The sequence below is a fragment of the Gouania willdenowi genome, chromosome 18, assembly GCF_900634775.1.
Source record: "Gouania willdenowi chromosome 18, fGouWil2.1, whole genome shotgun sequence".
NCBI lineage: Eukaryota > Metazoa > Chordata > Actinopteri > Blenniiformes > Gobiesocidae > Gouania > Gouania willdenowi.
Window position 1 is genome coordinate 17,479,154 of NC_041061.1, and position 24,804 is coordinate 17,503,957.

Below are 24,804 nucleotides of genomic sequence, written 5' to 3' on the forward strand. Positions count from 1 at the left end.
GTTTTTTAAATGTGGTTTATTGCTATTGTTGCAAAAAGTTGCTGTTTATTTAAGCATGAGCAACTTTACAATCGGTGCCCCATAATGTTCTGCGTTTGTTGCTGTATATTTGTTTCTATAATTCTATTTTATAATTGAAAATAATTTATCACACAGAATAAAAATGAAGAAAACTGCAATATTACATACTAACTACATACTTATTACAGTATTTTAAAAAAAACAAGAACCCTTTTTCAATCAATCAATCAATGTTTACTTATAAAAAGTGCTTTTCATACAAAGAGATGCAGTTCAAAGTGCTTTTACATATTTAAAATACATTCACCTCGTACAAACCCCATCCACCACACACAGACACACAAGTTAAAATAAGGACAATGGCACATGGCTGGGTACAGGGGATCTCGGTAAGGAGACATCACAAGGAGCCGTCTGCACACGGACCGTGGGTCCCCAGCACAGCAAAATAGCAGAAGCTATTCACCACCACTGAGGGCCACGATACAGCACCACTGCAGCCACGGCCCATCACAGCCCCCCCGTGCAGATGGCTCCTCTGAGAAAACACTGGGATAGTACAATCCTAAAACATAACAAAACTATAAAAACAACCTCTAAGAACAATCCTAAAACTATAAAAACAACAAAATGTAATAACATGAAACATAACAATCCTACAATAAATAATTACTTAAAAGCTCATTTGAAAAGGTGGGTCTTGAGCCTGTTCTTAAAAATATGAACGTTCTCTGCAGTCCTGAGGTGCTCCGGCAGACTGCTCCAAAGATGGGGGCCGTAAAACTGGAACGACGCCTCGCCATGAGTGTGTCCTGGCAAGCACATTGAGTTGCCTTGTTTATGAAATGCACTATACAAATAAAATTGCCTTGCCTTGCCTTCTGGGGATTATTAAAAGGCCAGCGCCGGAGGACCTCAGGGCCCATGAAGGCTCATAGGGTAAAAGAAGTTCTGAAAGTTAAGAAGGTCTAGGACCATTAAGACACTTAAAAACCACTAAAAGAAACTTAAAATTGATCCTGAAACACACAGGGGGTCAATGCAGCAATTTTAAAATGGGTATAATGTGTTCCCACCTCCTGGTCTTCGTCAGGACACGTGCCACTGAATTCTGTAATATTTGTAAACTTAATATACTCCTTTTGGGAGGACCAGAAAGCAGGGCATTACAGTAGTCAATCCCACTAGTGATAAAAGCATACGTTAGCGTCTCTGTGTTGGCCTAAGATAAAATGGGGCGGACTCTGGCTATGTTCTTCAAAAGATAAAAACCTAATTTTTCTATATTATTAATATGAGGGATAAAAGTGAGCTCAGAGTCTAAAATAACGCCCAGGTTTTAAACATGTATAGAGGTAATCAAAGATGCTGCTAGAAGTTTAGGTATATATTTCTCTCTCTGGGCCTCAGGACCTAGAACTAAAACTTCAGTTTTGTCCTGATTGAGCTGGAGAAAGTTTTCTGCCATCCAGGATTTGATGTCTACAATACAGTAAAAAATAGCATCCATTGGACCGGTGTCATCAGGACACACAGAGATATACAGCAGTGTATGGTCAGCATAAGTGTGGAAGTTAACTCCATCCTTCTTGATGACATGACCAAGAGGGAGTATATACAGAATAAATAAAACAGGACCTAAAGTTGATCCCTGAGGCACACCACGTGTTTTTATTAACTTATTCTATTTGAATGAATAAACAATTGTTTAAGTTGTTTATAACAAACAGGAACGAGCTGCTCTTTTAAAGTCATGGTCACTTTAGCATCATTTTGTCTCTACAGCAGCAGAATAATGATCATCAAAATCATTATTCTTCGTGTTATATTCCGAGCAAGGATACATCATCAGTTTTAAAGGGACGTATCTGAGGCTTCTGTGCGTCAAACTCTCTTCTGTTTTCCTAGTCCACATGAGCTCACTTCGGATTCCTGCATGTGTCCCAGTTTCTGCGGAGCTTTCCAGCCTCGTCATTGGTTCCTCCTTTATTTGGGGCTCATATAGTCATTTTCACAGTCTGTCAGGAGTTTTCTGTTACCACGGTGATTTGACAGGTTTCCTCTGGTACAGGCATGTACACACCTTCTCTAGCCATCTACAAAACAGATAATATATTATATAATCATAAAAGATAGGGCAAAGAGATGAATCATGAACATCTGAAAGTGATACCTTTGACTCTTGGCTTCCATCCATCATCATTTCTTTGAATATTGATGAAGGGTCTGGTATAACAGGGGAAAAAACATCACTGTGCCTGCAAAAAGAGGAGCAGCAATGACATGTTACAAACAAGCAGTGGTTTATTATCAACAAGATGAAATAAGTGATGTTTAAAATAACAAAAAGTTTATGAATCAGGATTAGGAGATCATTTATCTGTAGGTGAAGTATTCAAAAAGATACAGAAGTGAAAAATAAGCACTTTCTGAATTCCCCTTCAAAATAAAAGAACAAGATTTTGGTCTGCAGACCATTTTTTGGTCCCAACCCATGACTTTAGAACTCCTGGATTCACAAGAAGAGCTGTATTAAAACTTCTTTGATTCAGCCCCAAAAGACAAGAATTCACTCCCACTAGAAGACTTACAAAACATAAACAAAAAAGCACAAAAGGAAAAACACAAAAAAGCACAAGTAATACACAAAATCACTGAAGTATACACACAATGACTCCAGGCTTGGAAAACTTGACTCCAAAAACAAACAAAACAAAAAGAAAAATACACAAAATGATTTTTAAAAAACACACAAAATGACCAGAATGATACACAAAATGACTTAAAGACACGCAAAATGACAGGAAAATACATAAATTGACAGAAAAATATATCAACACGTTCACTTAACCCAGGTGTTTTCAGTCTGGCTGTGCATGCGCGCTCACATAAAAGAGTTGGCGATTGCAGTGTCTGACCAATTACAAACACAGAGAACCCGTGCAGAGCAACCTACGTCACAATCATTTATAGAGCCGTGCACCAACCAGGACCTTCTACCAATAGATACTGTAAGTCATTTTCCAAGAAAACTGATTAGTCAGGAGGCGGGACATTTGTACTCGCTCAGATCTTATCCACTTCTTAACCTGCGCTCAACCAGGTTCGCCTTTCAGCATAAGTTACCACGGTGATTTAGCCTGGTAAGAAGTTAACCAGCGTCATAGTACAGCACACACGGAATAAATGCTGGAAGTTAGCGCGATAAGAGGAAATCCAGCTTCGCAGCACAGGCCCCAAATGTCTCCTAAAAACTCGAAATTACCAACAAAAATACAAAACATAAATTCAAAAACACACAAAATGACAGAAAATTACTCAAAATGACTAAAAAAAAACAAACAAAAGGAGAAGGAAAAAAACGATGACAAAAGTACACAAAATACCAACAAAAAAAACTAACTTAATCCGAAAACTACACAAAATGACAACAAAATATACAAAACCCCTGTATTTTTCTCTTGTTGATGTTCATGTTGGGCCCCTGATTTCCAGTAAAAGGCGATCGTAATGCTTCAGCACACAAATACATTTTGGACAATGTTATGTTTCCAACTTTGTGGGAACAGTTCATAAGAAGGCCTTCTGTTATTCCAACATGTTTGTGTCCCAGTGCACAAAACCTTTGATGAAACCTGACCTCACCGCCATCATGGCCAGGCCTTCTCGTCCAACACCAGTGCCTGACCTCACAAATGCTCTGCACATTCTCACATTCCTGGAGAGCCACATTCCTGCATGCTTTCTATGTCTACCTGCTTTTTACACCTTTAAATCCTAAACATGAAGTCATAGCGCACTCAGGTGTGTCGGACCAAAGCAGGACTTAACCCTGCAGGACAGCAGCCGTCTAGAACCAGCATTGAGTTTATAAAGAACAGACATCTCTTTGTGGTGTTTGATTAAATGCTGACCTCCTGCAGCAGTAAGCACACAGGACCACGCTGATGGAGACGGCCAACGACAGCGCTATGGCAACCCCGATCATTAACATCCGAGGGTTAGGGGGGGACTTGTTAGCACCTGAGGTGGAGAGCAGAAATACCAATTTAGACGCAAGCAAGGGCCTTAATACAGTGGTTCTCAACCTTTTCAGCCCGCGACCCCCAAAATAAAGGTTCCAGAGACCGGGGACCCCCACTGTATCTGAAGGTGGTTGAACACAGACATGAACATTGAAGAACAGTCATGTGGAGACAGGGTCATCTATAAGGGGGAATAAAGGGGAGACATTTTTGGGGTTATCCAGGAAGTTTATTATTATTATTATTATTATTATTATTATTATTATTAAAAGTGACCAGAAATGGTGGGAAAGGTGGTGAAATGGGATTTTAAAAACAAATAGAAATTGGTTAAAAGTTGCAAATTAGAGTGGTCAAAAACAGACAAAAAAAAAAGTGGTAAAAAGGGTTCAAAGTGTCAATATTGGCAGAAAAAAGTAGGAACAATTAGTTTAAATTGGCAAATAATGGGCATGAAATGTGGTGAAAAGAGGTTAAAAGTAAAAATAAAGGGTCAACGTATTCAACATTAGGTGGGAAAAGTGGTGGAAAGGGTTTTTAAAGTGCCGAAAATGTCTTGAAAATGTTAAAATGCGCAGGAAAGGCATTGTAATTTAATGGAGAAGTGGCAGAAATGGAAGTCATGTAGCAAAAATGCATTAAAAGGAGCATGTGTGAAAAATGTCAAGAATAAGTGATGAAAATAGGTTAAATATGGCAAGTTTGGTGTAGTTGCAGAAAAAGTGTAAAAATAATCAAAAATGGGCTCAAATTGTTCAAAAATATTCTTAGTTTCTTAGAGGCATCTGGTGACCCCCTCCCAGTGTCTCGTGACCCCAAATGGGGTCCCGACCCCAAGGTTGAGAACCACTGACATGATCATGTAGGAAATACAATAATTTTATTCATTCATTCTTTACAAAAAAAAAAAAAAACCGGGTCATCAACTACATTCAATCAGGCAAGAATGTTCAGGACCAGATGCACTCATACCATGTGCTGGAGCACACATAAAGACTCTCATAGCATTATCAATAGCACATTAGAAAAATATTATACACCTCTTACCGTATGTCATGGATCCACTGCCCTCACTTCGTACAGCTGTGCAGTATTGATCAGTCGCGGCGTTGTAAATAAACTCATAAAGGCAGAGTTCATTGTAGAGAACCTGCAAAGGGCCATGGTATATGGTTTCTTTGGTCGCCTTGAAGATCTGACAAGGCTGGAAACAAATAAAAAAGTGTGGACAAGGTAAAAAAAAAAAAAATAATAATAGTAATTGATTCATGAGATATCACAATATTTTTTATGACAATATTAAAAATTATGGATGTTTGATGTTAGCTTTTTGCCAGTATGCCGACATCGTTGACACTAACTTTCATGATTTACGATATTAACCGATACTGATGTATACCCAGAGCCCCTCTTTGTATATATATATATATATATATATATATATATATATATATATATATATATATATGCCACACTGAATGTAAAACTGTGCAAAATAAGGATATTTATTTAACTTTATGTAGTTATGGAAAAAGACATATTTTTATTATGTGACCTCAAACAACAGCACATATCCGTTATTAAAAACCAATACCGATGCAGACCGATATTACGTTGTACGGCTAAGATCAGTGGGCCGATAATATCGCCCATCTCTATTAAAAAAAATCTGTATTTCTCCCCAGAATTGACTTTTTAAAATGTTGTAGCACCCTCAAGGAATGGCATAGGCACGAGGTAGAGAAGACGGGGTTTATTAGCTCTTGACAACCCGTGAGAACTGCTCACAAAAACAGATACAAAAATATATTAACATGTGCATTTACAAGAAAAGAAAATTACAGACACAATAAAAAGAAACAAACCTCGTGAGCTGTCTTCCAACGAGGGGCTAAAATGCTCATCTAAGACTCAAAAAATGCACTGCTTTTTCTCAGTGGCTGTTTAAACAAAGAATAGAAATAAATATCTGGGCTTTATTATTATTTCACATTTTATTAAACACTTATTATTTTACCTGAAGTCAGGAAAATCGTGGCTGCCGTTGGCGCTGTTTGGGCTTTGTACGCGCCGAATTGAGGTCGGGCGGAACTATATTTAGAACATAAGTTCCACCTTTATTTAAAACACTAGAGGGCGTTATAAACATATAAATAACAAGGGCTAAATTAAACTATAGTTTTGGACCGTTACACTCCCACCAATCACTTGTGATTTACAGGTCTATACATTTCTTAACTTGTGAACCTTTAAGTTTTTAGAACTATGAACTTCTTATAATATGAATTATCTTTTGTGTATTGATTGATCTTCATTCTGCTTCCAAGAGAACAACAGTTTTATGAATAGGTCTCTCCAGGTAAACAGTTTTAGAGATACGTTCTCCACTTGCATTCAGAGTTGGATCACTCATGAGTAGTTTCACCTTCCTCACTCTTTCATCCTTACTTGGGTAAACTTCCACGATTTTGGCCAACTTCCACTGGTTCCGTGGGAACAGTTCATCTTGAAGAAGGACAATATCATCGACCTTGGCATTTCTGCGTTGTTTAGTCCATTTCTGTCTGCTTTGAAGAGTCAGCAAATACTCCTTTTGCCACCTTGTCCAGAAGGTATTCGCAAGGAGTTGAACACGACGCCACCTCTTTCTTAGATAGAGATCTTCCTTAACAAAGTTTCCTGGAGGTGGTAAGATGATAGTGGACTTCATGGTCAGAATGTGATTCGGTGTTAAGGGTTCTGGACTTGTCGGATCACATAATTGGTCTGTAGTCAGAGGTCTACTGTTTATGACTGCCATGACTTCATACAGGAATGTTCGTAGAGAAGAACCATCGAGTTGTTTGGATGATTGTTCTAGGATTGAAGTCAGAACACTTCTTATGGTGCGTATTTGTCGTTCCCAGACACCGCCCATGTGACTTGAGGCTGGGCTGTTCATGAGAAACTCGCAGTCCATTTTTTCCAGTTTAGTTTGATTCATTTCTTTGAGCGCTTCAGCAAACTCATTTCTGGCACCAACAAAGTTTGTGCCTTGATCACATCTTATCTGGCGAACTGAACCTCTTATGGCGATAAAAGCACGCAATGCGTTGATGAAAGCGTCAGTCGTTAAATCATCAAGCATTTCGATGTGTATTGCTCTGGAGCACATGCAGGTGATTAACAATCCGTAGCGCTTTAACTCCTTCCTGCCTTCCTTGATGAAAAATGGACCGAAACAATCCATCCCGCAGTAGGTAAATGGTGGTGCAGTCTCCATCCGATCTTCCGGGAGGTCTGCCATCTTCTGCTGCTCCGTACACCTTCTGAACTTTCTACACTTCAAACACTTGTAGATGTGAGATGATACAACTTTGCTGCATCCGAGTATCCAATATCCATTTGCACGGAGCTCATTCATAGTGATTCCTCGTCCTTGATGGTATGTTCTCTCATGAACGTGTTTGACAAGTAATGTTGATACATGACTGTCTCTTGGCAGGATCACTGGATGCTTGACATCGGAATGTAGTGTAGCATGCTTGAGCCTTCCTCCAACTCGAAGGATGCCTTCATCATCCATGAACGGACATAGTTTGTGCAGCTTGTTGACTTTGTCTTTGGTCTGAATCACCATGTGATCTTGAAGGGACTTGATTTCTGTTGAGAATGCGGCTTCTTGAACTAACTTGAAAACTGTTAACTCTGCTTCTCTTCTCTCTTCTACGTTACTCATCTCAGAAAGTCTTGTCTTGCGCTCTTTCCTTTCTTTTGCAAAGCGCTTGAGTCTTGCAACGGCTTTGATCATTCTTGACCAATCAGAGAACTTGTGTAAGCGATCCAGAAGTGACCTTTCTTCTCTGACATGAGTCTTGAGCACTTGAACTTTCTTAACTTCTGGGTCACTGTTTGAGAGTTCTCCCACCTTGATCTCTTCATTAGACACAACTTTCTGCCAGAGAAAGTCAGGACCTCTAAACCAGTTTGAGGCAACAAGTTGTTCAGCGGTCAGACCTCTGGAGGCATGGTCCGCTGGGTTTTCTTCAGACGTCACGTATCTCCACTGTGTAGACTCAGTACTTTGTTTGATGCGCTCAACTCTGTTTGCAACGAATACATGGAACCTTCTGGCTTCATTTCCAATGTATCCTAGCACAACCTTTGAATCCGTCCAGTAGGTTTCCTGTGAGATTTCAACTTCCAGTTCCTTCTTCAGCATATCACCGGTGCGAACAGCAACGACAGCAGCTGACAACTCAAGTCGTGGAATGGTTGTGACTTTTGATGGTGGAACTCTTGATCTTCCCATCACCAGAGAACAGTAGACTTCACTAGATGTACTTACTGCTCTGAGGTAGGTACACATGCCATATCCAGACGTGCTTGCATCGGAGAAGTGATGAAGTTCATAACGCTGTGTTTTGAAGTTTGTTGGAGTGAAACATCTTTGAATCTTGACCTTTGCTAGGTTCCTCAGGTCAAGCAGCCAAGCTACCCACTGAGGTCGTAGACTGTCTGGTAAAGTGTCGTCCCAACTGAGTTTATCTCGACACATTTGTTGCAGGATCTGCTTTCCAAGCAAGATAAAGGGTGACACAAATCCAAGTGGATCGAACACAGAGGCAACGATGGACAAAACTCCTCTTCGAGTGAGTGGCTTTTCCTTGACAATCACTCTGAACTGGAACTGGTCCGATTCCACACACCATTGCACACCAAGTGCTCTCTCCATGTGGACTTCACACAACGCCAGGTCCAAATCTTCAGCAGATACAGCGCATTCTTCTTTTGGAAGTGAGGCTAGGACCTTGGAGCTGTTTGAGATGAACTTGTGCAGTCGTAGGTTGCCTGTGCTGCAAAGTTCACGTGCCTCCTTGACGAGCTGTATTGCTTGACTTTCAGTATCAACACTTGCTAATCCGTCGTCGACATAGAAGTTAGTTTTAATGAACTTGACTGTTTCTTCACTGAAGAGTCCTTCACCTTCAGATGCTAGGTGTTTAAGGCCGTAGTTTGCGCAACCTGGGGAAGAAGCTGCACCAAATAGGTGTACTTTCATTCTGTAGATGGCGAATGGGGTGTCGAGGTCGCCATTCTCCCACCATAAGAACCTTAGATAGTCTTGGTCAGGGGCACACACGTGAAACTGGTGGAACATGCGTTCTATATCACACATTATAGCCACCGGGCCTCTGCGAAAATGACACAGGACTCCGAGCAAGGTGTTGGTAAGCTCTGGGCCGGTTAGAAGATGATCATTTATAGATGTTCCTTGAAACTTGGCGGAGCCATCAAAGACAACGCGGATCTTTCCCGGTTTTTGTGGATGATACACCCCATGGTGTGGGATGTACCATGCCGGGTTCTTCATGTCTTGCTCAGGAACCTTCTCAGCGTCACCATGAGCTATGATTTCCTCCATGAACTTTTTGTAGTCAATGTAGTATTGTTTGTTTCTTCTCAGCTTTCTTTCCAAGCATCTGAGTCTATGGATGGTGCATGCTTTGTTATCGGGCAGGTTAGGCTTATCACACTTGAATGGAAGTGGCATCTCGAAATGTCCGTCATCTTTGAGCCTAATGCCTTCCTTCATCTTGGTCAGAAATCTGAGATCTTCTTGAGAGATTTTAACATCTTCAGAAGCCTTTTCCACAAAGTCAGACTCCATAATCTTTAGTACATCAGCAGGTAATGCGATTTCCTTTATTTGAGTTCTGTACACATAATGCACTTCATTGGTGAGGTTTGAAGATGGTTGAATACTTGGTACAACTTTCTTCACAATGACCTTGTGAATCACTCCGAAAGGATCTCCATAATCAAGGCATGGATTTCCAAAGCCCACGATGCTCCACCCCAAATCAGTTTTTTGTGCAAATGGCTGATTTTCTTTGCCAGACACCACCTGCCGGGGAACTAGTGCTTGAGGACAGTTGTAGCCGATCAGAAGGCCAACGTCACAACTTTGTAGTGGAGCAATTTCATCTGCGATGTGTTCAAGATGTGGCCATGCTTTGGCAGTTCCTGGCGTTGGAATGTGATCTCGATTTGCTGGAATGAAGTCTCTTGCATAGGTTACTGGTAGGGAAATGATCTTGTTTGAAGAAAAACCTCTTACTTGTAAACCAGAGAGTTTGTGACAGGACACAACTGTGTTTCTTGAAGCCATAGTAGTGAGCTTTAGTTGAACAGGTTCACTTTCAGTGTGCAGGGCCTTTGCAGTTTCTTCTAATATGAAGGTTGTGTCACTCTGTGTGTCAAGGAGTGCATAAACTAGGACTTCATGCTCTGGCTCACTTACAGCTGAAACCCACACTGGAATGATAGAGGATGTATGCGTATTTTCAAAGGTTTGCATTACTCTATTAGAAGTAGCTTCGCTTGTTGTTGGTGTGACATTAGGGTCTTGTGGAGTTGAATATGGTTTTCTTTGTTTTGTCTTGTCACTACTCTTTGACTGAGTTCTTTCTTCTTGAGTGCGAGTGTCATGGAGACATGTTGGATGCCTTTTCTTGCATGTATCGCACGTTTCTCTGTTTTCACAATCCTTGGAGCGATGACCAGATTTCAAACAGCCAAAGCATAACTTCTTCTCTTGTACAAACTTTAGTTTTTCTCCAATGTTCTCATTCATAAATTTCCAACACTTTTGTAGACTGTGGCCTGCTCTCTCACAGTAGAAACAACTTGCCGCTTTCTCATTGGAATGAATGGCCATGACCTTTGCACCATAACTCCTGTTCTTTGGCATTTTTGTCCTTTCAGCTTCACTTGGTTTCAGAGCATGGAGTGATGTTATGGGGTTACATGCAATTTTAGCTTCGTATGAGACAAACTCTGCAAAAAAATGGAAGCCTGGGAACGTGTGGCTTATTTCTTGTATTTCTGTAACCTTTCTGTTCCACCTTGATGTGAGCCAGTCCGGTAGTTTTGTAAGCATTTTTTGGTTTTCATTGCAGTCATTGAGTACTTCGAGGCCTTTGATCTGTGACATGGCTGCATCACAACTGCGAAGAAAATCTGCATACTCCTGAAGTTCCATACTGCCCTTTGAACTTATCTTTGGCCATGTGTCGAGTTTGTCTCTGAAGGCCTTGGCTATGAGAAATGGATTGCCATACCTCTCTTCAAGAACTGTCCATGCTGTATAGTAGGCTGACTCTGTGCCAAGAAGAAAATAACTTTCTATGGCCTTTCTTGCAGGTCCACTCACATACTTTCTCAAATAGTATGTCTTTTCTTCAGCTGGTATACATTTCCTGTCAATGAGAGTCTGAAAGGAAATCTTCCAATCATTGTATCTGAGCGGGTCACCACTGAATGTGGTTGGCTCTGGGACTGGGAGACGACTTGCACTTAGAGACTCTGCAAATGCTTTGACCAGTTCGTTTGTGTTTACTTCATGTAGAGGCGTCACATTTTTAGATGTGAAATGCGCTTTAATGGGTGAGTCATTGTTTTCAGACTTCACTTTATTTTTTCTGTTAGATGTGTGTTGGTGTAGAAGATCATGTATTTCTTCATCTGAACATTCACTCTGCTCATATACTTGTTGTCGTGCTTTAGCAGCCTTTAGTTTTTTAACTGTGTCCAGCCTCTCTACTTCTCTGCGCTTTGCTTCCAGCTCTCTTTGCCTTTGTGCTATTTCTGCTTCTTGTATTTCCATCTCCTTTATGTGATTTTCTTGTTCAAGCAGAACTTCCAAAGCAGCTTCATTTGCAGCAACTTCAGCAGCTGCATCTTGCTTTTTGATAGAATGCCTACTGGAATGTCTGGAAGAGCTCTTTGAATGAGAAGAGGACTTACTGTATTGGGACTTGACACTAGTCTTAGTTGAGGAAGCAGACTTGAACACTGACTCTGTATCTTTTAGATGACCTTCATCCCCTTGGATTTCCTCCTTTTCACCTTTTTGGTATTTTTCTGCTGCTTCACACATTGTTCTTGTTACTGCTTCGCATGTGTCCATCCTGCGCCTTGTATCACTATCAGGAGAAACAATACGTCGCAAATCATCATATGCAGTGACCACATTGGTTAAAGCACTTGTTACCATGGTGACGTGTTCATTAAGAAGATTTTTTGAGCAACTTTCATTCATAGCCTTTTTAGCATCTTTAGTGACATCTTTCCACTTCTCATAAGACATTCTGAAACGACGTTTGGCCTTCTTTGCCTGTTCATCGTGCAGCTTTTGCCCTTTTTCCGTTAACTTCCGGACTCTTTGGCTTCCTTGTGCATCTTGTGAGGGAGTAGAAATGTCATATCCAGTGCTCTTAGCTTCATCTTGTTGCTTATTTATCTTCAGTGTCTCATTGTCATCTTCTTCGGAGCTTAGATCAAATTCTGCCATTGTTTTTATCTATATTTTATTTATTTATTTTTAAGATTTGTATTTATTAATTTATTTATGTAGGATTTGAAGTAGTTGCCAGTTTCAGTGAGATATTTTGTCGTTACTTAAAGAAATGTGCGAATATTGGTTTAGATCACAGTTACTGTACACTACTTTAACTTAATAACACAGTAAATTGTTATATTGTTATCCTTTTGGTGTGACTTAGTATTAACTTAAATCACTAAGTTATAAGCTACCATTACATGTCTTGTATCAGTAAGGAGTATTCTTTCATTGTTGTTGCTAATAATCATCAAACATGAACAATATGTTGCTTAATTAGCATAAACACAAATACTAATACTGTATGAAAACCACTTAAACAGAATAAAATGATGCAATTATCAGTCCTTTGATCAGAATTAGAAACGAAAAAATACTGTATCTTCTTATTACAGTCTCTTTGTATTATTCTTATTTTCTTATGACTTCAACTTAAACAGAGTCTTTGTGGCAACATTCATTTAGGAACCTGGACTTCCCGCAGTTGTTACTTGTTGTGCATTTGGCCGTGGTTAATGGAGGCGTTGTCGTCCCTCTCGACCCTGGCGCTAGCACCGTCTCATCGACCCATGCGGAGCTGATGAGTTCTCACTGTAGCACCCTCAAGGAATGGCATAGGCACGAGGTAGAGAAGACGGGGTTTATTAGCTCTTGACAACCCGTGAGAACTGCTCACAAAAACAGATACAAAAATATATTAACATGTGCATTTACAAGAAAAGAAAATTACAGACACAATAAAAAGAAACAAACCTCGTGAGCTGTCTTCCAACGAGGGGCTAAAATGCTCATCTAAGACTCAAAAAATGCACTGCTTTTTCTCAGTGGCTGTTTAAACAAAGAATAGAAATAAATATCTGGGCTTTATTATTATTTCACATTTTATTAAACACTTATTATTTTACCTGAAGTCAGGAAAATCGTGGCTGCCGTTGGCGCTGTTTGGGCTTTGTACGCGCCGAATTGAGGTCGGGCGGAACTATATTTAGAACATAAGTTCCACCTTTATTTAAAACACTAGAGGGCGTTATAAACATATAAATAACAAGGGCTAAATTAAACTATAGTTTTGGACCGTTACAAATGTTTTTCACCTTTTTTTTTTTTTAACCATATATGTTGTCTGATCACAAGGAAATTTCAACAAAATGGGTAAAAAAATGTAAATTTTAATTTAAAAAAAAGGTAAACAAATAAGACTATTTTTCTTCAAAACACGTAAAATAACATAAAATTTGATTTTTTTCTCTCCTCTCTTTACATAGCCTATTTCAAAATCACATATTTTAGAACATTAATAATAGTTAATAATTAGTTCTTTGAGTTTGAAAAATAGAAAAAACAGTTTGTTCTTTGCACTTAATGTTCAGCAAGGATCATTCTTGCGCCTTAAAATCACAATAATCGTTACACAAATTGCAATATTTATCAAAATAGCACCCAAGTATCGTGATTAAACCGAATCAGGATAAAAGCAAATCGTCCCGGCCCTAATATTGACGTTTAAAGGTCACGTTTGATGTCATACTTGTGGCTTGTTGCACTCTTTGTAGCAGATCTCATAGTCCCAGCTACAGCTCCTTCCAACATTTGGTGGAGTCCACGTTAGGTTCAGATAATATCCATCCTCTGTGATGCTCATTTTTGGCAAACGTATCACTGTGAAGGTGAAAGAAACAACACACGTAAAAAAAACTCTGGAATCGATCCACCCTTTTGGAGTCATTTCAACTGCTAACGTTAACCACTAACCCAGTTTAGGCTTAAATGTTTCCAGTTTTGCATCACTTTCCACCAGCACACAAACATCTCTGTCTGAAGGATCTGCTCGCATTACGCAGCGGTTCCTTCCTCCACTGCTGGAATGTGGGACACACCTTTTTATAGATCCTATATCTTCAGTTAGGCTCCCACAGTATCTGTAGGGACACGATGATGGGTCAATTCACAAATGGTCCATGCATTTCAGTCTCAAAGAATTCTGACATTTTTACCAATTTTACAATAAATGATAACAAGACACAGAGGCGAGATACAATGACCTCATGTAAAGGATTTTCAATATCCGCGAGTGGTGAAATAACCCAAAGTTGGGGTTTAAAATATAAATGAAGACGTTGCATAAAGAAAATTTGTTTTTTTTATAACCCAAGAACGACTCATCTTGATTCTATAAATTAAAACAGAGATTATATTTTTTCTTACATTCCCACATGCAGTTATGGTCCAATGAAAATAGGAAAAAAAAAAAAAAAAAAAGTATTTTTTTGGATTTTAAAAGACCGCCACCCAAGAACCAATACATGTATGTGACTAGTCATTAGTGATTTAAACAGTCTGTGTTCATAGCTCAAAGCTGATCAAATTACAGAGAGTTGAGGCATACGCAAAGCAGTTTACTGAAGGCCCAAATCCAAACCTTGACAAACTTTTTTCCAATTTTGAGAGGCTGGCATGTCCACCAGATAGGATGTATAGCAGATTCTAAGAGAGTGGGTGGAGCTTTATTACTATACCAAATTTCACTTTCCTGTGTGGTGTAATTTTTGAGATATTAGAAGCTGAAAATGGGAAAAAAAAATATGGACGCACAAAAATCAACACATACCCCCTTTACTAAATTGTCCATATCTCAGAAAGTATTCATCCATCAAATTAAACATTTACAGTGTGGCTATTAAATGAGTAAGGAATAATTGGTTAAAAAAAAAAACCCTAATGCATGAGATGTCCTGAAAATGTACTGAAATGACTTGGAACGACCCTAATGTCATAAGGAATGAAATAAACCAGGGGTCACCAACACTATGCCCGCGGGCCCCATAGCCCGCATGGACGGTGCGTGGTACCTGCTCAGGCATGTTCAAACAGCAGCATTAGTCACAGTTAACTTCATCTAAAAATCTGATTTACCAGGCTTCAAACTCACATATGTAAATTCAGATGACAGATGTAGTCAGAGTTAAATACAGTTAGTTTGTTTGTTTTTTTGTTTTAATTAACCATCTTTAAATATTTATTTTCACTGAAACATTGAGACGAATGTGTTCAAGTATCACAGGTAGGATTTTTATTAAAGATGCTGCAGATTTGGTATTTAATTGTTAAATTGTAAAAACATGCTTCGGTAAACTAAAGAGTAAAACTAGGAACATGAAGGTGGTCATTTGAAAATAAAATAATGGCATAAATTAAAAGAAATAAAGTGCTGCATGTTGAAACTTTTAAGTAATTCCTAACTTTTTAAGTAGATGCAAAGTCTTCTTTCATTAAATCCATCTGATTAAAGTGAAACTCTGAAATGGCAGGAGTATTTCAGTGTAAATCAAACTGGTAGCCCTTTGGATTATCCAGTAAAGTCAGAATATTGCAGTTCAGATCATCACCGCTGGATGGCGACAAAGCTCACAGATGTGGATGCAAGTCAAACATCAGGAAGTGAAAGCAAACACTGTCACATTTGATTTATCATGATTATCTAGTCTTACTTTGTCCGACATCTGCAACCTTTACCTGTAAGAGACTGTCACGTGCAGAGATGGATCAACGGGAATCCACGAACAGATGGTTTGATTGTCGTCGTTAATCAAACACTTGAAGTCCTTCACCAATTCAGCTGCACGAGACAAAAAACAAAAAAAGCAGCGACCGTAAGAACAGGCGCGCAGTGCTGCTTGGAACATCTTCAGTTACCTCGTAGTTTGGTCGTACGAACGGTGTCGCTCTTAAATCTGCTTTTCAAACCCTCACAGGACTGAAGGCCAAGAACTTGGACCTGGATCCGCCAATGACCAGAGACGCCCATCTCCTCTGTGAGAAAACTGAACGTGTAGTGTTTGGATTTTGTTCGCGCAGGTTTCTAAAAAAAAAAACCAACACACAAACCAAATTATGATCCATTTAAAGCAAATGAGGTCACTTCAGATCAATAAGAGGGTAGACGTCATTCAAGTGACCATCTCAGGCTTTGATTTGACCTTTAGTCTGCAGTCGTTTGGCTCAGAAGAAGGAATAAACTATACCAAACTCCATTAACAAACTAAAGCGAGTGAACACCAACAACGTTTGCAAAGAGAACGATAAAATAAATGTTTACAATTTAAAAACAACACAAAATGTGACTATCCACCAAAGACTGCTAATGGTAACCAGGGCTGATGTGAACACAAGTCTTATCACTGAGAGAATCATCATAACACGGGTTATTATGATAGTTTTACTCATAAAAATGTAGTTTTTTTTTTTTTTTAAATCACAACTTTTTTCAATAACACATAACCATAGATGCAGTGAACTGATTGACCTGAGCTGCCATCAATTACTTTAAGTCTCTACAATGGCATAATACTAAAAATGAACGTTTGATTAATGTGACCTATATGTAGATACCTATATAAATGCTAAAAACGTGTATTATTGTGTGTTTAAAATGTAGAAAGTGTATAGTAGGCTACATCTAAATGAATAATCCGAAGAATGAATATTTTTCAAACACAGAAATTATAGCTGCTGCGCAGTCATTTTCGGGGGCCAGGCAACGTTTAGGCAAAACAAGACAGCAGCTGTCAAACATCGGACAATACACGTTTCCTCACGGTTGGACTATTGTAACAGTCTGTTTACATGCCTTAGCAAAAAGGATCTGGCTCGTCTTCAAGTGGTCCAGAACTCTGCTGCACGCCTCCTGACCCGTACCTGTAGGAGAGCCCATATTACTCCTATTTTAAAAACCCTACATTGGCTCCCTGTCATCTACAGGATGAATTTTAAAATCCTTGTGCTGACTTTCAGGGCCCTTCATGGCCAGGCGCCTGAATACATTGAGGGTCTGATTCAGCCCTATGTTTCAAACAGGAGCTTGAGGTCTTCTTCTAAAAACCTGCTGATGGTCCCCCGCACCCGCTTTAAAACACGAGGTGATCACTCTTTTAAGGCAGTAGCTCCTCGTCTCTGGAATGCTCTTCCACACACTCTGTGGATGCTGGACTCTGTGGATGTTTTTAAAAGTCATCTAAAGACTCACTTTTTTATGGAGGCTTTCTTGACTCACTCCTGTTTGTGAATGGACTCTTTTATACATTGTAGCATCATTGTAGTGGACTTTTATATGCATTGTGCCTTTTTTAAACTGTAAATTGTGAAGCACTTTGTGACCCTGGTCTGAAAAAAGCGCCATATAAATAAACCTTACTTACTTACTTACTTACACAAATTGCATCAAAACAGCATTAAGATGTTGGTCATTTGTTTGTTCATGATGATTTATTGGTTCCATTAGTGAAACACTAATGTTTTAATGACTCTAATCCAGATAAAATGATGTAATTTTCCCAACATTGTCTAACATGACACCAAAAGTTAAATTTTTTTTTTAATGAACATTGAAAATGTATTTTACAAGAATTTACAAGTATATGTTCATAATCCTAATATGCACACAATTAGCCTGGAATAACCCTCTCCAACTGAACTCACATTTACACCAGCCACTTCATGCAGCATCACACTGCTCTGCACTACTGTAATATATCATAGTTATATTTATGTATATTTATTTTCATAGTCATGTCAGCACTCTCACTGTAAATATTGTAAATACATATTGTGTTGTTGTTGTCCTGTCTTTATAATTGATATGTTCCACATTGCCGCGTTTCTGTGTTTGAAAGTGTGTGGGGCGGTACAGTAACAGTAATTATGGCATGGGACTGGACCTCTGTGCTAAATCTGGTGATTGTTTATGCATTTGAAGGAGGATTTCCTCTGTTTAAGAAGAAGAAAGAAGAACATGCAGGATAACAATAGTTTACTGGCAGCTTAGGGTTCTCCCGGCCCCAAAAATAGACAATTTGTAGATGAGATATCTGAACACTGCACCTAAATCATCAAGTGTTTTTTTCCTTTCAGGGGCATGGGCTGTGTGAGGTTTTGAGAAGGGGCAATAAGCAGAGAGAGAAGCAGGCCACGCTAGCAATACAAAACCAGTAACCAAGTAACACCTGAGTGCAAACAGCTTAATACTTTCCTGCAATTACACACTGAACAGAATGGGGGAGGGGCATGCACAACATGGGACGCTAACCTATAAACAGAAGCAGACTGGGAGACAAGTGAGCAGCTAAACTACAACCTACATCAGGAGAAATGAAAGGAAACACGATCAGAAAACAAGCAAATAAATACACAGAAAATACACCCTTCGAATACAAGCAAAACTGTACAAAAACCCCTTAAACAACATTTAGACGAGAACAAGGACATCAAAGACAATCCAGCAGCAAACACACTCCTGAGATCAGGGGTTCTCAATCTTGGGGTCACAAAACACTGGGCAGGGGTCGCCAGATGCCTTCAAGAAACTAAGAATCATTTTTGAACAACTTAAGCCCAGTTTTGCTTATTTTTACCCTTTTTCTGCAACTACACCAAACGTGCCATATTCTAACCTATTTTCATCACTTTTTCTTGCCATATTTTTGGTACATTACCATCATTTCTCCCACTTCTCCATCAAATTCCAATGCCTATTCTGCACATTTTTCCACTTCCACCTAATGTCACATATGTTGTATTGTTGACTAATTATTGTCACTTTTAACCACATTTATGATTTGTCATGCCCATTATTTGCCAGTTTAAACTAATTGTTCCTACTAATTGTTACAATATTGACACTTTGAACCATTTTTACCACTTTTTCAGTCCATTTTTTTTTTTTTTTTTTTTTTACTTTTGACCAATTTATGTGGTTTTTAAAACCCCATTTCACCACCTTTTCCACCACATTTGGTCACTTTCAACCGATTGTATTTATGATTAAAACAAGGATTTTCATCTTTCAGATGACTATATGCTATGGGCAATAATAGTAAACTTCCTGAATCACAGTGGATATTATTCAGATAAAAAAATACATGTGATTATCACAGATTCATAGAACAATGGATGGACCATCATTTTGCCGTCTCTCCTCTTTATTCCCCCTTCATAGATGGCCCTGTCTCCATATGACTGTTCTTCAATGCGGGGGTCCCCGTCTCTGGAACCTTTATTTTCGGAGTCGCAGGCTGAAAAGTTTGACAACCACTGCCTTAGATAGTGGGGAGAAGGTAATCAGGGGATAAGTAACACCTGAGAGCAAACACCTGAATCCTTTCCGATGTTACACAAATAAAACCAAACCTGATGGAAAAATGAGTGAAATACACATCTAGGAAGTGTATGTGTGTTCACAATAAAAGCTAAAGTCTCACCTTTGGTTCTGCTTGTGTTTCCGTGTTCCTCGCGTGTAACTCATAGATGACTTTACAGTCGTCTGGAAGCGCTTTAGGCTTTTCCCAATTCCACGACACATTCAGGGCAAATGCGTCGCTCCATGTGTAACTGAGCGCTGTGGGAGCAGGAAGGTGATGATCTGAAGAATCAAAGTCAAAAAAAAAAAAAAAACTTTATTTAGATCAGTATAATCAACGATTACAGAGATTGCTGTCTTTTCAGATTTAGGTTCGAATTCGATTTGAAATCGATTTGAGAAACACACTTTGAGCCAAAAGTTGGACTTTGAAATTGTATATTAAGTGTGACATTGTGTCAACATTTTGATATGAAAGCCAATAAACTTTATTAAAAAAAAAAAGGTAAACAATTGTGACTATTCTTCTTCAAAACTCATAAAATAACATAAAGTAATTTTTTTTCCTTCTCATTACGGTGCCTATTTTAAAAATACATATTTTAGAACATTAATAATAGTCAATAATTCGTTCTTTAAGTGCAAAGAACAAACAGTTTTTCTATTTTTTTTAAACTCAATGTTCAGCAAGGATCTTTCTTGCGTCTTAAAATCACGATAATCGTTACTCGAATTGCAATATTTATAAAAATTTGTATTTCACATTTGTTTATTTTTTGGTGAACATGAAACAGAAATATACAATTTATTCCAGGATAACTAACTGTAATTAACTGTAATTTAACTTTTGTAATTGAGATCGTAATTGTAATTGACATTCACAAGTAAAAAAAATACGTTATTTTAATTTAACTATAATTGGAAAAAAATGTAATTCTCATTCAATTATGATTGAACACAGACAATTAAAAACGTAATTTTAATTGAAAAATGTAATTGTTCTTAACCCTGTAATTATCTAAGGTAGTGGTTCTCAACCTTTACAGCCCGCGTCCCCCAAAATAAAGGTTCCAGAGACCAAGGACCCCCACTGTAGCTGAAGGTGGTTGAACACAGACATGAACAGTGAAGAACAGTCATGTGTAGACAGGGTCATCTATACGGGGGAATAAAGGGGAGAGATTTTGGGGGTCCAGCCATAAAGTCAGATGGTCCATTGTTCTATGAATCTGTGATAGTATATAATCTTCTTAAAAACGTAAATCCTTGTTTTAATCAGAAATAAAAGGGGTTAAAAGTGACCGAAAATGGTGGAAAAGTTGGTGAAATGGGGTTTTAAAAAACAGAAGAAATTGGTTAAAAGTTGCGTGACCAAAAATTGCACAGAAAAAGTGGTAAAAGAGGGTCATTATTGGCTTAAAAGTGGCAGTAGGAACAATTAGTTTAAAGTGGTAAATAACGTGCATGACAATTTGTGCATGTGGTTAAATTGGCAAAAAATAAGCATGAATTATAGTGAAAATAAGTTAAAAGTGACAATAGTGGGTCAACATGTGCAACATTAGGTGTGAAAAGTGGTGAAAAGGGCCAAAAATATCTTGATTGTAGAAAAAAATGTCCTGAAAAGCCATTGAAATTTGATGGAGGAGGGGCAGAAAATGGGAATAAACGGAAATTTCCTGAAACGGAAATGTCAGTATTCTAATATTATTATCATTATTGTTAGTTTCTGTGAGGAGTCGTATCCTTAGACCTTCAGATGGGCGGAACTCTCTATTTACAGTATACACAGTACGTATCCGTTTCCTTAAACAGATAAAGTTGAAGTAATTGTCCCTTGATGTCCTCGATCAGGCTTTCTATTCTGATCAACATGGTTCCAGTGACGTCTCTAAACTGGCTGATTCATCTACATCCCATAATGTGTCCATTAGCAACGGGAGCAGGAACTGCGTGGAGTCCTCTTGGGTGTGTGTTTGTTGTGTGGTGAGCCACTAAGGGCAGCTCTTCCTGGAGGCGATGGTGGGGGAAAGTTCAATGGTTTGATAGGTTTCAGTTTGAAGAAACAAACACATATTTGGTAATCACTGGCATGTAAAACATTATCCAAACTGCTGTTTTGAAGAGTGGGTTTTTACCCCGGAAATGCATTGAAACGACTGTTTTTGTTGTGCTTTGTCAGAACCAGAAATACCAAGTTTTCACCCACACCATGTGGTCAAAAATATTGCATTCGGTCAGTTTGTGAGACTAAGGAGAATATGTAGCAATGATGAAGACTATGAAACTAAGGCCGAACACCTTAGTGGAAATAGCAAAGAGAAAGTACATAGGGAGTTAAGGTTTCATTTACTCAAATAACTTCTTTTTTTTCTTTTTCCAGGAAATTTGCTTTGAAATTGGAATTTCATCTCCTGTCGTGTTTCAACTGCCAACTGTCAGTCTTCCTCAGAGACGTCTACTAATCCAGGGTTCCTACGGCTTCACTCAAGTTAAATTCAAGACTTTTTAATGCCATTTGAAATTGAATTTAAGACCAACTTTACAGTAAACGCAATCGGTTATAATTTTTTAATTTTAATTTATAGGTTTAGGGTAAATTTGTTTAAATGTCAGTAAAATACACACAAGCAAACAAAAAGACTAAAAAAAACAAAAACTAAATCACTCCAAAAACACACATGATAACTCCAAAAATAGCCAGAAATCTATAAAACGACAACAAAAATACAAAAAAAAAAAAAAAAAAACATTAAGAAAAATCTTTGTTTACATTCCCCCATGTTGTTGACACGCATCTGCTGCACAGAGTCCCGCAGCAACCACGCCACTGTTACGGTAAGTGACTTTTCTTTTCTTTTTTAAAACAGATGCTACCATTTATTTTAAAACGTCAGACTAAATACAATCATAAAATCATACTTATGTGTTAACAATTAGGGCTTTTGAAAAACTGATTTAAAAGACATTCTAATGACAATTAAGTTGTATTTATATTATGAATTTAATGCCTTTGAAGACTTTTTAAGGATCCGTGGGAACACTGTAATCGCTCTGATGTGTCCTTAGGAGTATTTTTTTCTGTGATCAAAAGTGATCAGCAGGAGCCTCTGAGGAAGACTAACAGTTGGCAGTCGAGACATGTCAGAAGATCAAATTAAATTTTCTGAAAAAAAAAAAAAAGTTGTCTGAATAAATGAAACCTGAACATATTATTAAAAAAAATTCTTCAGTATTGTTCAGCGTCAAAGCAAGTCAAACACATATGAAACAAACACTGGAAAGTCTTAGAACGTGACCCCAGCCTAAAAGACCACAAAGCATCATCAAAGCCTTGTTTTTGCTTTAAAAGAAGGAGAAACCTTAGAGATATTATTGTATAAAACAACCTACACAAACCAGTTGGCTTTCTGAACAGGTTTACGGTATGTGTAAATGTGGCAGATGTTCTAATAAACTTCTTTTCTTTTTGCCATTCTCACTCAGAAAAGAAATGTGACAATTCATTAGCTGCCTCATCGCTCATGTTATCTATACTTTAAAATGTCCTTAAAGTAGTGAGAGTGACAGCTGCTTTAATGAAATGTTATTAATAAACTAGAAGGTTATTGATCCTGAGAGTTCATATAAACTAATATGATTTTGTATTCTGGATAAATCAAGTCTTGCATTTCCTGTTATGCTTGATATTTGTATAGCACATGTTTTTGTTTTTTTGTTTGTTTGCCTTGTAACTCTTTTAACAATGTTTCATAATTGTTGAATTTGATTGGATTTTTATTTTTAAATAGTTGTAAATAATATATATATGAAAAAGGTCATTGATTGGCAGATGTTTCTAAAATGTGCTTTTTTTTTTAGTTTTATAATTAACTAACCACATTATTAATATAGGAACATTTTATCATTTTTAATCAGCAACAAAAGTGAAATAAATAAATGATTAAACTGTCAGACACAAACAGCAGGTAAATGTAAACGTATCAGCACCTGCACAGTACACAGTCCCACCCTAACACGCTCTCCCCTGTGTTTCCCCCTCTCACCAGGTTGTTCACTGCCCTCTCTTTTTTAATATATTTTCATTTCATAAAGTTTACAACCAAGCTATATAATAATAAATGCATCTATATATGTATGACCCAAAAAGATTGCACTACGTATAGTGTTAACCTTTAAAAAAATAAATAAAATTAAAAAAAATAAATAAATAAATAAGAAATAAAAGCATAAGAGGGAAATAGAAAGCAAAAAAAAAAAAAAAAATCTGGTTTAAATTTTAATAACATTTTTTAATTTAATGTTATTTGTTATGGAGAGGGAGGGGCAAACAAACAAACAACAGCTTGAAACATAAATAAAAGACTAAAAGACGTGAATGCGTCACAGTGGGTTAAACTTTGGTCTTTCCAAACTACTAAATACACTTTATATTCATGATTAGAGAGATAATAATAGTGGATAAGTGTGTATAGTCTTACCTGCCATACAGCTGATAATGATTGACGAGGCGATGCAGACACATAAGGGAATAAACTCCATAGTCACCGTTGGTCCAAACGAAGAGTCTAAACACTAATATTAATCATTAAACCAACAATGGTGGAAACAACGTGACACGGGATCATTCCAGAAGAGCACTGGTGCGCTCGAGGACACCCGCGCGTCTGGAGAGGATTAAACAAGTGTGTGGTGTGTGCGCGTGTGTGTGAGAGAGAGATACTAGGGGCGGAGCTTGACCAAAACGGGGAGGGACCTTTTTACCGGTGGCAACAAACGGCAGTACGGAGGACAATTAGGGCCAATTATGATTAAGGAAACTTTTGGGCAAATCAAGAGTGAAGTCAAAATGTCGAGATTAAAGTTGAAATTTTGAGAATAAAGTTGAAATATAATGTCGAGATTAAAGTTGAAATTTTGAGAATAAAGTTGAAATATAATGTCGAGATTAAAGTTGAAATTTTGAGAATAAAGTTGAAATATAATGTTGAGATTAAAGTTGAAAAGACATGATTAAAGTTGAAATTTGGATATTAAAGTTGAAATATAATTTTGAAAGAAAAGTTGAAATATAACGTCCAGATTAAAGTCCAAACAACAAAAACAAAGTCGAAAAATTGAAATTAAAGTAGAAATTTTCAGATTAAAGTTGAAATTTTGGGAATAAAGTTGAAATGTGTCAAGATTCAAATAAAAAAGACAAGAACATGATTGAAATTTGGAGATTAAAGTTGAAATTTTGA

At 37.9% G+C, this 24,804-nt stretch overlaps 1 protein-coding gene across 5 annotated transcripts; it reads right to left on the minus strand.

Moving 5' to 3' along the window:
- Window positions 1-1,665: 1,665 nt before the first annotated feature.
- On the minus strand, window positions 1,666-24,241 carry LOC114480700 (uncharacterized). Of its 5 annotated transcripts, XM_028475087.1 has the most exons (10): window positions 24,043-24,241; window positions 19,683-19,843; window positions 16,123-16,288; window positions 15,943-16,045; window positions 14,182-14,348; window positions 13,958-14,088; window positions 5,094-5,250; window positions 3,936-4,044; window positions 2,195-2,279; window positions 1,666-2,117 (listed from the first exon to the last, which is right to left on the minus strand). In XM_028475087.1, the coding sequence occupies exons 1-10, from the start codon at window positions 24,101-24,103 to the stop codon at window positions 2,043-2,045; spliced, it is 1,215 nt and encodes a 404-aa protein (XP_028330888.1). In that variant the 5' UTR covers window positions 24,104-24,241; the 3' UTR covers window positions 1,666-2,042. The 5 variants fall into 5 exon arrangements, 1 of the variants encoding a protein (XP_028330888.1); XR_003676156.1 differs by lacking the exons at window positions 1,666-2,117; window positions 2,195-2,279; window positions 13,958-14,088; ... (3 more) ...; window positions 19,683-19,843; window positions 24,043-24,241 and adding an exon at window positions 6,495-12,889; XR_003676155.1 differs by lacking the exons at window positions 1,666-2,117; window positions 2,195-2,279; window positions 3,936-4,044; ... (5 more) ...; window positions 19,683-19,843; window positions 24,043-24,241 and adding exons at window positions 5,538-5,826; window positions 5,912-5,986; window positions 6,064-12,889.
- Window positions 24,242-24,804: the final 563 nt, after the last annotated feature.